General features: G+C 41.3%; 8 protein-coding genes across 8 annotated transcripts; 4 read left to right on the forward strand and 4 right to left on the reverse strand.

Annotated features, from left to right (window-relative positions):
- Positions 1–143: 143 nt before the first annotated feature.
- KL911_001922 (uncharacterized protein) lies at positions 144–830 on the forward strand (the record flags this gene model as incomplete). Its single annotated transcript, XM_043196934.1, has 1 exon — positions 144–830. The coding sequence occupies one exon, from the start codon at positions 144–146 to the stop codon at positions 828–830; it is 687 nt and encodes a 228-aa protein (XP_043055683.1).
- Positions 831–1,190: 360 nt separating this feature from the next.
- Positions 1,191–1,403, reverse strand: KL911_001923 (uncharacterized protein; the record flags this gene model as incomplete). The annotated part of the gene is made up of 1 exon (XM_043196935.1): positions 1,191–1,403. One exon carries the CDS (start codon positions 1,401–1,403, stop codon positions 1,191–1,193), a length of 213 nt encoding a protein of 70 aa, XP_043055684.1.
- A 557-nt stretch (positions 1,404–1,960) lies between these two features.
- Positions 1,961–4,234, forward strand: KL911_001924 (uncharacterized protein; the record flags this gene model as incomplete). Its single annotated transcript, XM_043196936.1, has 1 exon — positions 1,961–4,234. The coding sequence occupies one exon, from the start codon at positions 1,961–1,963 to the stop codon at positions 4,232–4,234; it is 2,274 nt and encodes a 757-aa protein (XP_043055685.1).
- A 185-nt stretch (positions 4,235–4,419) lies between these two features.
- KL911_001925 (uncharacterized protein) lies at positions 4,420–5,979 on the reverse strand (the record flags this gene model as incomplete). The annotated part of the gene is made up of 1 exon (XM_043196937.1): positions 4,420–5,979. One exon carries the CDS (start codon positions 5,977–5,979, stop codon positions 4,420–4,422), a length of 1,560 nt encoding a protein of 519 aa, XP_043055686.1.
- Positions 5,980–6,274: 295 nt separating this feature from the next.
- Positions 6,275–7,285, reverse strand: KL911_001926 (uncharacterized protein; the record flags this gene model as incomplete). Its single annotated transcript, XM_043196938.1, has 1 exon — positions 6,275–7,285. The coding sequence occupies one exon, from the start codon at positions 7,283–7,285 to the stop codon at positions 6,275–6,277; it is 1,011 nt and encodes a 336-aa protein (XP_043055687.1).
- A 1,833-nt stretch (positions 7,286–9,118) lies between these two features.
- KL911_001927 (uncharacterized protein) lies at positions 9,119–9,709 on the forward strand (the record flags this gene model as incomplete). The annotated part of the gene is made up of 1 exon (XM_043196939.1): positions 9,119–9,709. The coding sequence occupies one exon, from the start codon at positions 9,119–9,121 to the stop codon at positions 9,707–9,709; it is 591 nt and encodes a 196-aa protein (XP_043055688.1).
- A 66-nt stretch (positions 9,710–9,775) lies between these two features.
- Positions 9,776–10,648, reverse strand: KL911_001928 (uncharacterized protein; the record flags this gene model as incomplete). Its single annotated transcript, XM_043196940.1, has 1 exon — positions 9,776–10,648. One exon carries the CDS (start codon positions 10,646–10,648, stop codon positions 9,776–9,778), a length of 873 nt encoding a protein of 290 aa, XP_043055689.1.
- Positions 10,649–11,446: 798 nt separating this feature from the next.
- KL911_001929 (uncharacterized protein) lies at positions 11,447–12,169 on the forward strand (the record flags this gene model as incomplete). Its single annotated transcript, XM_043196941.1, has 1 exon — positions 11,447–12,169. The coding sequence occupies one exon, from the start codon at positions 11,447–11,449 to the stop codon at positions 12,167–12,169; it is 723 nt and encodes a 240-aa protein (XP_043055690.1).
- Positions 12,170–12,199: the final 30 nt, after the last annotated feature.

Genomic DNA, 12,199 nt, shown 5'->3' on the forward strand with positions numbered 1-12,199 from the left:
CTAACTCGTAGAGCATTTCTTTTAAAAGATCGGTACGTCTAAAAATTTTGAGCTCGTTCTTCTGGCATCTTTACACAGCCTGTCAAAGGTGTGCACAAAACACAGATAGGAATTAAATTCAGACTCTTTCTAGTTCTAGTGGTATGTTTAACTGGCTTTTTGGTAAGAGGCTCACGCCTCAGGAGCAAATGAGAAAAAACCAAAGACAGTTAGAGAGAACTCAGAGAGAACTAGAAAGAGAAAAAGTGAAGCTACAGCAACAAGAAAAAAAGTTGATACAAGATATCAAAAAGTCTGCAAGGGCCAACCAAATGAAAGCCATCAAGGTCCAGGCTCGAGACTTGATAAGAACAAGAAAACAAGTGGAGAAGTTTGATAAGATGAAAACACAATTACAAGCGATTTCACTCAGATTACAAACTATGAGGTCATCTAACCAGATGACTAGTTCCATGAAGGATGCAGCCCGTTTGTTAAATGGTATGAATGGCCAAATGAACATTCAAGGATTGTCTAGAATCACAATGGAATTTCAGAAATCTATGGATATAATGGACCAAAAACAAGAGATGGTAGACGACGTTATGGACGACCTAATGGACGACGAAATCGACGTGGACGATGAAGAGGAGATTGACGAGGTTGTCGGCAAAGTTCTGGATGAAATGGGAACTGACTTAAACACAAAGCTCTTAGACAGTGTACCCGAGGGCATTGGGCATGCTTCTGCAGAGACAAATACTGGATCGAAAAATCAAGCAATGGCTGTCGGTGCTGACGGTGGGCTTGATGATGATTTGCAAGCAAGACTGAATGAACTGAAGAGGTGAAAACCATACGAACGGAAAGTCCCTCTTGCAGTGACGTCCAAACGCTTCCCTTCTATGTTACATAATAACAAAACTGTTGATCTTGCTGCTGGAGCAGCTGCTCTTTGACTATTAATAATGAAACGTTGCTAATCCCAAGATTGGCATCCATGAAGTCCAATATGGAGCAGCTCAAGTGCAGATGTAACAACTAAAGTAATGTGCTCGAGACGAATTATTTCATGTGATCAATGTGAAGTCGATTATACCGTGAGAGCTATACTGAATTCATAACCAGTCTGCTTGATCTGTGTTTTTTACTCTGCCCCGAAGCAAATCAAACGGAATGAATGTATCTTTCGGAAACAGTCTTCTTCATATTTAGCCAGATGAAAGGTTGTCATGAGACTCCCAAAAATTGTGATCATAAGGCCAAATTGCAACTATTTTACGGAGAACTTGGGTAATTCTGGGCTGTCTATGGTCAAACTCCTGATTGACCTCTTTTTCAAGAAAAGCAGCGGAAATAATGAAGCTTTCGCACCTTGGCCGTGTACCCAAAACTGACACTTTTGATTTCGGTAGCTGAGCCATGACTCTTGGTGGCTGATACTCAACATATCTTCATAATACATAAAATAACACTTCAGTTCGAGAGACTGACTGACATCCCCTGACCTGTGATCTGAACCTTCCGAGTGAGTACTCTTTACAGGAGGAATCTGGGGACGCTGTCTACTTCAAGTATCGTAGGGTAATATTTCCGTGCAAGGCCGTTTTACACAAGTGGATTATTAATCTTGTAGTAACATGTGGATTAATCAAACAGAATCTCTGCTGCAGGCAAACCGCAATGTTTTTCCGGTCACCATAGAAATTGTCTGCTCCAAAAATGCCAATAACTCCCCCAAACCCCGCCCGCATGCTGTAAGTTTGTATATGCGGCGTGCAGAGAAAAATATTGTTGGAAAAATAAATAGAGACACTTCTCGGTGTATTGACTACTCTGGCATTAACGCAGTACCTTACCACTAAAGGATTTTTTCATCAAGCTTCAGCAGCTGCTGTCTCCGGATATAAGGCTTTTGGTATTCAAAGTACCATAATTTGTTCGCGAAAAAGCCGACTTCTGGAGAAAGATTACTTTGGCCATGCCATCCTCGTCGACTGACAGCGAGTCGACCAGTTCTACTGGGTCAAAGACAAATAACTTCTTTAAGAAGTTGCAAAATAAGACATTCAATAAGCACCACGAACATGATGTTCAGCTACCAAAGAATAACGGTCAAGCCGATCATTTAAAGTCCAGGGACAAATCGCATAATATTTTGAGACATTTGAAACCAAGCCATTCACATGTCGTAGAACCTCCTCAAATACGCAGTTCATCTGACAGTTATGGACCGAAGGGCAAGTTGACGAAATCCAATACAAGCCTGGGCCATTCTATTATATCGAAGTCGAATAAGAATATGAACGATCTTTTGGGCACATCCGGCAACGTTATTGCATCGCCAAGAGATACCACAATTCCCAGACCGACCGCTAAATTGGGACTCCCTTCTGTGGATGAATACAAACCTAGCAAACCCCAGAAACTTGAGTTTAATCCTTTTGGGATAAACAATAGTGGTCTCCAATTCAGCAACTCGTCGTCTCAATCAAAAAAGTCTCGCACTTTTGATGCAGTCGATGACGATACAAATGTGCTACCATACCCTGTGGATATGCCCAATGACCACCTTCCTGATGAATTTAAGCTAGAACATCAAGTTTTATTTGATGAATATCAGTTTCCAAAGGACGAGCCGGGCAATATAGGAACAGGAGCTTCCTCATCAGTTAGAAAAATCCATAAAATTAACAAGCCGAAAGAAGTGTATGCATTAAAGAAGTTTGTGTTGTTCAAGGGTGAAACACCTAGCGAGTTTTACCAGCGTGCGTCTAAAGAATACATCATTCATAGAAACCTCTTCAATGGCCTCCACATCGTGAAATGCTATGCACTTATCAGAATTCCTCACCAACAAAACCTGACAAGAGGTTGGGGTTTTGTTCTTGAGCTATGTAAAGCAGACCTTTTTACGGTTATGACGTCCCCCAACTGGTCCTTCACAACACCAGCAGAAAAATTGTGTCTCTTCAAACAAACTGCTTACGGTATCAAGTATATGCATGAGTGTGACATTGTCCATCGGGATATCAAGCCAGAAAACATTTTGCTAACTGCTGATGGCTGTGTTAAACTCACAGATTTTGGTGTTTCTGATTATGGACACCAAATTCCTGGTGATTTTAGCTCAGACATCAAATATAGTACACAGCTCGTTGGATCGCCCCCTTATCAGCCTCCAGAAGTTGAAGCACTGCACGATGTGCCCATATCCAAAAGAACTCCTTATAACCCTTTCAAGATGGATCATTGGGGATTAGGATTGCTGCTTTTCGTTCTCTTCTACGGCGGTACACCGTTCGCAGAAAGCTCAAGAAAAACTTGTCCTCAGTATAGAGATTATGAGATTTCTTACTCTCAGTTGTGCTCCAAAGTTCCTTCCTTCAGGAAGAATGACTATACTAAATGTCCCGCGATCGAGTCACGATTTGCCAAAAGATTTCCCGATCCGGGCGTTGCTAGAGTTGCTTGGCGTCTAGCAGACCCCCAAGCATCGACCAGATACACTCTTTATGACCTTTTCAATGATCCAACATTCCAACAAGCTGAGATGTGCATCGATGAAAATGAGTATGAATGCAATTTTTTCCATCACCCAGACTCAAACTTCAAAGGCAAGTTTGAGTATGGCCACAATAGCTCTTCGGCATCTTCCCTTGACTCTTCACATTCTATTTCCCATGCATCAGCATCGGCTCTCAAAAATTCCTCCAATATGAGCTCCCTAGCTTCTGCTAGGTCCAGAGCGTCAACTATTCAATCGGTGGCTCGCACGTCGAGTATGCTTGATGTAGGCAAGTCCAAAAAACCTCTTACATCCATGGTGGATATAGCTGTCGCCAACGAATCGCCAAAACACGATCATTTAGAGGAAAGAAAACAAAATTCATCATCCTCATCTTTGAATTCTCCTGATTCTCCTTTGACTATTTCTGTTCATTCAAAATACGATGGAGAAAACCCAGCTATTGGTACACTTTCACTTAATGACCGAACAAACGCTCAAGATGAGAAAGATGATGGTAGCGATAGCCAACATGAAGTCACCCCTCAAACAGAAATTTCACCAGACCTGAAATCTACAGGAATGTCTAGAGCGGCATCCGTGGTGACTCTCGATTCCCTGTGTACCATAGATGGACCACATCCAATTAAACTCCAAGATAATGGAATACTCAAGGTTATACCTTCTGACGTGATATGCAAATGTGGAGGGAGCAAAAAAAACCATAACCATTTCCATAACAAATAGATTGCTTGAGATAACTAACTTAAAGCGTTTAATTAAAATCAGACTATAAACTGGCGAAGGAAAAAATGTGTACTCGTTAAAACGCAGATGTAGAAACGTGAACATGGATGTAAATGCAAACTCGCAGTCGTAATGTCAATCAATATTCACAATAAAAAGGTGAATCACACTCATAAGTATTGATCTTACTTCTTACTTTTGACGGAAAAAGGTTTGAGTAGTTCAAATGAGCACATGAGCTTTTTGTTGACGTTCATCACAGCACCCCAATTGTCGAATTCACCACAATAATTTGGGGCCGAAAAAATGGTGACGAGTTTCCGTTTAGAATAAAATTCGTAACCTTCTTCAACTACCATGTGGCCTCTGGCAACCAAATCAAACTGGAAATGGTCGCAAAATTTCTGAACAACCTTTCGACTGAAACAGTATGAAACGCCACGATCATTATCACACCAATCTCCACTCACAGAAAGAGAAACTTTCGAGGAACTCTGCCTGGGGTCTTGCGGATCAGACCACAAAAGGTCTGCTAGTAATCCAAATTCTGGAACGTCTGTAGGTCGTTGAATTCTTTTGATTTGGTTCAGATCCGTCAGTTGAGGAGATAGCCCCCCATGAACACAGAAAATACGATCTGCGATCGTAGCAGCAACAGGAAGTGTGTTGAAAACATCGACAAGATATTTCCACACTTTCAAATTCGCCCTACGTTTGCACTCGTCGTAAAAGCCATACATTTTGGTAATGTTCGCACTTTCGTGATTTCCTCTCAACATGAAAAAGTTCTCCGGATACTTGATTTTCAGACACAGAAGAAGAATGATAGTTTCTAGAGATTGTTTACCCCTGTCAACGTAGTCACCTAAAAATAAGTAGTTAGCATTTGGCGGAAAACCACATAGCTTGAAAATGCGAATGAGATCGTTGAATTGACCATGAATATCTCCAACGATTTTCACAGGAGCAGCAAGTTCCAATAAGGTTGGCTGTCTCATGAAAACATCTCTGGCTTTGGCACATATGACTTTTATCTCCGCACCAGAGACCATGAATTTTTTTGGAGATTTCTTAGCCAATCCTGCCTCAACTAACCTTTCAATGACTCCATCAATATTCACTGCGGAGGGAGAAGGTTTTTTGGTGGAGCAAACATTGTCACCTTTAGAGACATCGTTTGTCAAAAAATGAACCAGGCTTTCAGCAGCATCCGGAGACTTTGAAGTCTTCGAACACTTTAGATCCGGAGTGGATTCTTTGCTTTGCTCTGCTATTGGGTAAAGAGTAGTTTCCTTTGAGTGTGGCGGAGTAGTGGTAGAACTGATCGAAGAGGAAGAGCCACTGGTAAAGCATGAATCTGTATTGCTGTCAAAAGAGGAACACACGTCCTCAGTAACATCCCTTAATGGGGACCTTGAAACATTTAACGTTTGTGCCATGGAAGCGGCAATTTCTAACCCGTAGGAATTGTCATCTTCAGCACGAGGTCGTTTAGAAATCATCCAAGAAGATACGTCGTTCTCATCGTCAAACGGGGACACAGGTGTAGTCGTAGTTTGTGTGTGCATATGTCGACCACTATTGTCGTTAATGGTATTATTGTTGTGTTTGCTGCCGCGCAGCTCGTTCGTTAAATGTGTCTGGTTAGGTCGCGGCTTACGCGACGGGTCTGGATCATCCGGAGATGAGCCGCTGGTTGTCACAGAAGAAGTTGAACTGCCATCTTTACTGGGCGAATTTCCCATATTCTTCAATCGAAGGTACACAGGAGATGCCGAGATACTCAAAAGTTAGAATTTCTTGTTTGTGGTGCTATGCAAAAGAGAGCCCGATATATTGACTGGCAATTAGCAGAATATAGTATAATTTGACAACGCCTTCGAGAGAATTAATAACTAGCTCAAAAATTTAATCCAGTTTGGACCACTAAAGCGTTGTGCGAAATCATTCCGACTATGTGGGTGGCGCACGTGACACGTATTAAAAGTGACAGATTATCTTAACCATAGTAAATTATAGAATTTGTTCACGTGACTACACTCATTGTGGTATCTCAAAAACCAGCTTCCCTGTGGTCTTACGACCTTCGAATTCGCGAGCCGCATCAACGTAATTCTCCAATGGATATGTCTTGCTTATGTAGATTTTGAGGTCACCTGAGTCAATCAAGTGGAAAAGCTGGTTCGTATACTTTTCGAACTCCTCATGCTCAGTGATGTAGCCATACAGAACTGGCCTGACTACCTTCAGGTTTTTCGCGGACAATCTGCTGAGCTGAAGGGGAGGAACTGGACCAGAAGCATTTCCAAAAGAGACAAAGGTCCCTTTTCTTCCAATCACCGCTAGTGACAAGTCTGCGGTATCACGCCCGACCGAGTCAAATGATGCTGCCACACCTTTTCCGCCGGTTATATCAAGAATCTTCTTGACCTGCTCCTCATAAGTGGTGGTGGAGGAATTCACCAAATATTCGGCGCCTGCTTCTTGTGCCAGCTTGAGCTTCTCATCGGTTGACGCATACGCAATAACATGAGCTTTCTTGAGCTTGGAGAGAAGCTGACAAAGAAGAAGGCCAACCCCTCCAGCTGCTGCTGTGACCAAAATATAATCGTCCTTCTGCACATCATATGCCTCATAAATAAAGGTCAATGCTGTCAAACCTTGAAGTAATGCACCTGCTACCAGCTTCATATTTTCATCATTTGCATTGGCCGGAAGACGCAATATGTTTCCTGTTGCAGGAAATCTCGTATACTGTGCAAATGTAGCAGTTGAGAGATATCCGACCTTGTCTCCAACCTTCAAATTGTTCACCTTGGAACCCACCTTGACAATTTCACCTGTTGCCTCACGGCCCAAAATATGCGGCTTTTCAGTGGGATATAGCCCTGTCCTAAAATAGGTCTCAATGTAGTTTAATCCGGCATACCTATTTTTAATCAATACGTCTCCTTCTCCAATTTCAGGGACCGGAACATCGTCATACTTGATGACGTCGAGATCACCAATTTCTTCGAAGAAAACGGCTTTCTGGGTCTTCGGGATGGACATTATTTGAAAGAATTGCAATCAAATTCGTTAAGTTTCAATTGCAGTTTAGATTAAATAGGTGAGCAAAGTGCGATATATATAGGTTCTTGATGTTTCCTTTGCGATTAGATTAGTAATATTGAATTGTGGCTTCAACATTGCTTAGAAAAAAATAACTCCGATGCGGGGAGTCGAACCCCGGTCTGCCCGGTGAGAGCGGACTGTGATAGCCGTTACACTACATCGGAAGTAGTTGTCCTTAGTGGGCAATGAGTCAATATATAGAGCTAGCAAGAAAAGTTGGCCTGACTGTATGTACAATAAGGGCAGGTGATGACAATATGAAGAGTGAGTGCTGCAGGTGGGGTCCTTTATCTAAAGTATTAAAGCATATAAGATGGTGCGGAAGCGCAATGGAGAGAGAAAGTTCGCCTCACCAATGGAGTTAATTCTTCCTAGCTGAGATAGCTATTGAGTGATTTGAAGTGGCCGGTGGGATAGCCAGCCCTTAGCTTTACAAAGGTACAATGCTCAAAACATCAAAATCCTTTTTTCTCCAGTTTGAACAAACTCCTCCAATCTTAAATCATTGCTGTCTTTACCTCAAATTCATAGTGCTATTAGTGGTAGGTTTATGGGTAAGAACACATCAGAGCAGTCATTGAACTCAATAAACAGATTTCATTTTTGGACGAGCATTAAAGGAGTACTACTGTTTTGGATGATATGAGTTGACTATATCAGATGAAATGTAATCAAACCTTTTATCGAGCATAGCAGTGTAAACGCCATCGGAGTTGAGCGTTATGTTCATAAGTGAACAAGTTTGGGTCAATTAGTTGACACGAAGTCGATGTTCATATTTTCAGCTTTCAGTGACAAAGTTCATAGAGCTTCTAATGTAGTATTCATCAGTATATATTTGATAGTAAAAAAAAAGAAAAAGAAACTGACTCCGATGCGGGGAGTCGAACCCCGGTCTGCCCGGTGAGAGCGGACTGTGATAGCCGTTACACTACATCGGACAATGATGCGAATACACCTCAGACCACTATTTGACCTATCTTTTTGACTTTTTTTAAGGTTGAAAATTGAAAAAAATTAACTCCGATGCGGGGAGTCGAACCCCGATCTGCCCGGTGAGAGCGGACTGTGATAGCCGTTACACTACATCGGATAATAACACCTGCAAATGGTCACAGGTCAACACGAGGTGAACACTGACGATATGGCAAGTGACCAAGTGAGGAAGGACAATTTACATGCAAAAGCGTACGATTCATCATTGAGCGTCGTTGTGAGGTGGGTGCACTAGCATTTTTACTGTGGATGAGAAGTCTAGTTAGAAGCGAGAATTCGCTGAACTAATCGAGCTTACACTTTCCATCAGATATTTATTTACAGAATCTCTTAACATTAGGAGTATTGTGACAATTAGAAGCGTATTTCAAAATAGATATGCTGAAAACTGATGCTTCTATCTGACTACTAAAAACCAAATGCCATCGCTGGATGCAAGTGACCAAGACTAAGGGAAATGCGTTCTTCATTCTGCTAAAGTACATAGCATATGTTCGAAACTCCCGAGAGATGTTTTCCAGGAAGTTACGAACATGACATTGATATAATTTACATGATTTGTCTCCACTAAGCGAATCAACAAAGACACTGCAATCATCAAAGCTGAATTATAAAGTGGAGTTTTTGTCTTCTTTCGGCCATTTTTGCAATATCTAGATCGAGGTACACTAGTATCGCTGGTAATCCGAAAGTTAAATATATATGTAATTAAAAAAGTTTTTTTTTTCCGCTATATATAACTTTGGTAGTTAGTACATTGTTCACATATTTATAATGTCCACAATTACATTTGTCACCGGAAATGCAAAGAAGCTAGAAGAAGTGATTGCAATTCTTTCAGACGGGCACCCTCAATCTGCTGATGGTGGTTCAAAGGTGGGAAATTACATTATAAAGAACGAAAAGCTGGATTTAGACGAAATTCAGGGATCCATTGAAGAAGTCACCATCCATAAAGCTAAGCAAGCGGCTAAGCTACTAGGGACTCCCGTTCTAGTGGAGGATACTAGTTTGGGATTCAATGCTTTGAACAATCTCCCCGGACCTTATATCAAATGGTTCCATGAAAAATTGGGACTAGATGGTTTAAACAAGCTTCTATATGGATTTGAGGATAAGTCAGCCAATGCGATTACAACCTTTGGTTATTGTGAAGGTCCTGGTGCCGATGTCAAACTTTTCCAGGGCGTCACTACCGGTGAGATTGTTCCCTCTCGGGGTCCTCAGGATTTTGGTTTTGATTCCATTTTCGAGCCTCATGGAATGGGAAAAACATATGCTGAGCTACGAGGTCCTCAAAAAAATAGAATAAGTCACAGATCCAAGGCTCTAGCAAAGCTGAAAGAGTTTTTACTCAGCCAATAGGGTATATATATAAATCTCGGTAACATAGTGGAGGATGAGCGTGATTCGTAAGCTTAATATAATTCATTACTTAAGAAGGATATGTGCGACCATATTCTTAGCGAAATAACAAACCGAAAGCATCAAAATAGCAGTGATTACGTAGTGGGCACTGTTCTTTATTTGATAGGTCACACTTGTTTGAAGCTTTGCCATGTTGTGTGATTCAATCTCTTTCACAATCCTTCCTGTCATTTCAAAAATGTACTTTGACTCCTCAATAATTTCCAATTTGATATCTTCCGACAAGTTGTTTCTTGTTTGCAATTCATAGTCTCTTTTGTAGATAGCCCTCAATTCCTCAGTATCAGACACATCAATCGTAAAGAAATTTGTACCTTTCTTCAAAGCATCATCACGAGATTTGCCTTTGACCTTTGGAAACAACCTAAGTGACTTCACCACTTGCGAGTTCAGGATTTTGACACCTGCAAATAATGCTAGATACATCACGTGCATGTACGCCAAAAGAAGATAAGGCTTTTCTTTGGTGCTTTCAAGAATGTATTGCGCGTATTCAATTTGAAGAGGCAGTATCGGGTTTTCAAACTTCTGTGACTGCCCTTCATAGAAGTACATCAAATCTTCGCGGAGAGGCTCTGTTCTGCAAAGAACAGGCTTGTATATTTCCTTAAGGATCTGAGAATACTCGTGATCTTTCTCCATTTCACGTTGAAGAGCTATCTCAATATGGCGGAAGATATGATAAAAGGCCTGCAGTCCCTGTCTGTAGACCTTTTGATTTCTCAATGCAATCGCGAACTTCATTGTCACAAACGTGTTGATCTGATCATGGAGTTGTTTCGTCTCAGCGTTGATTCTGTTCCCCAGTGCCCCCAAGTCATCCTTTGTCGGAATATTAAACTCTTTACGCTGTTGGGTTGACAAAGCACTACGCATCGTTGTATATGCTAGTTAGTGGAAATCGAAATTGAGGAGCTTTAGTGTCTTTATATAGAACCATGGCTTGTCACCTAGAAAGTTTTCTGCCAAAATCCGCCATTATTCTGTACGGACTTAAAAGGTCAGAAGCAAGTCCGAAATAATTTAAAGCTCCTAGAATTAGTGGAATACAAGCAAAGCTTGCTTTAGCTTCACTAACAGAGCTCTCTGTGCTGCATTCAACATATTTAAGGCTACCCTTAAATAGTAGTTAACCCATCGATGTATGCTGCTGGGCTCTGTTCTCAAATCCATGTTCACATATTTCGGGGTTAGAGACATGACAGAAATTGGGCAGATTCTGCAAGACCAAGCAACGCGTACAAAATCAGCTTTCGAACTCGTCTTTGAACCGTACCCTGCACTTGTTAGTACCCAGATCCCTTATTCACCGTGGATATGATCTCATTGAGTTGTTGAACGTAGCAATCAATAATGAGCTAATTTCTTTTGGTGTTCTTCTGGTCCCTACCAAATCTGGTTTCAATTACTGGCTGCCTATTTCATATGACTTGATTCTGAATGTGCACAGTATAGTAAGTGATATTCTCTAGTAACTGAAGCAGTGAATGCCTTCTTGTTTCAGCTTTCCATCATTCAGTCGAGAGTGCTTTCTCTTTCTTCTCGAGTCAAGAAAATCTGGTTACATAAAAATGCCTAAGTGTAGAGGTGATCAAATTTTAGATAAAAGTTTTGAAATAAGCGGATTCTACAACTTTGTTCACTGGAACCCTTTCTGGTTATCTATCTTGTTATATGATGAGCTCTGATCTAAAAGAATTTGATGCACCGAATTTTAGGAATTCTACTTTTAGACTTGACAGGCCTTCTTCGTACCTTCTCAACAAAGCGAGACGCGATGAAATTAATGGCTACTCTAACCTAAAGAAATCAATGTCCTCGTCGACAATTTACATTGGAAAGCTTTCATTCAATACAACGGAAGAACAATTGTTTGAGCTATTTAGTAATTGTGGAACAATTGTGAAAATCATCATGGGGCTGGATAAGCACAAGCTAACTCCTACAGGATTTTGTTTTATCATATTCGACACACCAAGTGGAGCGTTGAACTCGATTAAATATCTTAATAAAACCAAGGTGAACGGCCGTTCGATGGAGATAGATTTAGATCCAGGGTTTGAAGAAGGACGGCAGTTCGGTCGAGGTCCTGACGGCGGGCAGAGGCAACCACAACAGCAGTATGGAAACCGCTATGATCATGGTCGAAGGGGTGAATTTGATAAAAATGGACGGAGCGGATATAAAAATACTAGGACAAGAGCAAGAGGTAGGAATACTTACAGAGATAGACAAAGACATCACACCGGCCCTCAGAATCGTGAAAATTATCTGCCGCCTCAACAGCACGAATCCCAAGGATACAGTGAGCGCCGACCTGAAGTGCCTCCTCATTTGGTGGGCGAGGAATTTGCCTCAAATGTGTCCAATCAAGAACTTCCACCTCATTTACGTTGAAATCGAGTCCTATAGTGATTTCCCTAAACG

This window comes from Ogataea haglerorum (assembly GCF_019207285.1).
Source record: "Ogataea haglerorum isolate 81-453-3 chromosome Unknown 81-453-3_NODE_4_length_651989_cov_98.092404, whole genome shotgun sequence".
In the NCBI taxonomy this organism is placed as follows: Eukaryota; Fungi; Ascomycota; class Pichiomycetes; order Pichiales; family Pichiaceae; genus Ogataea; species Ogataea haglerorum.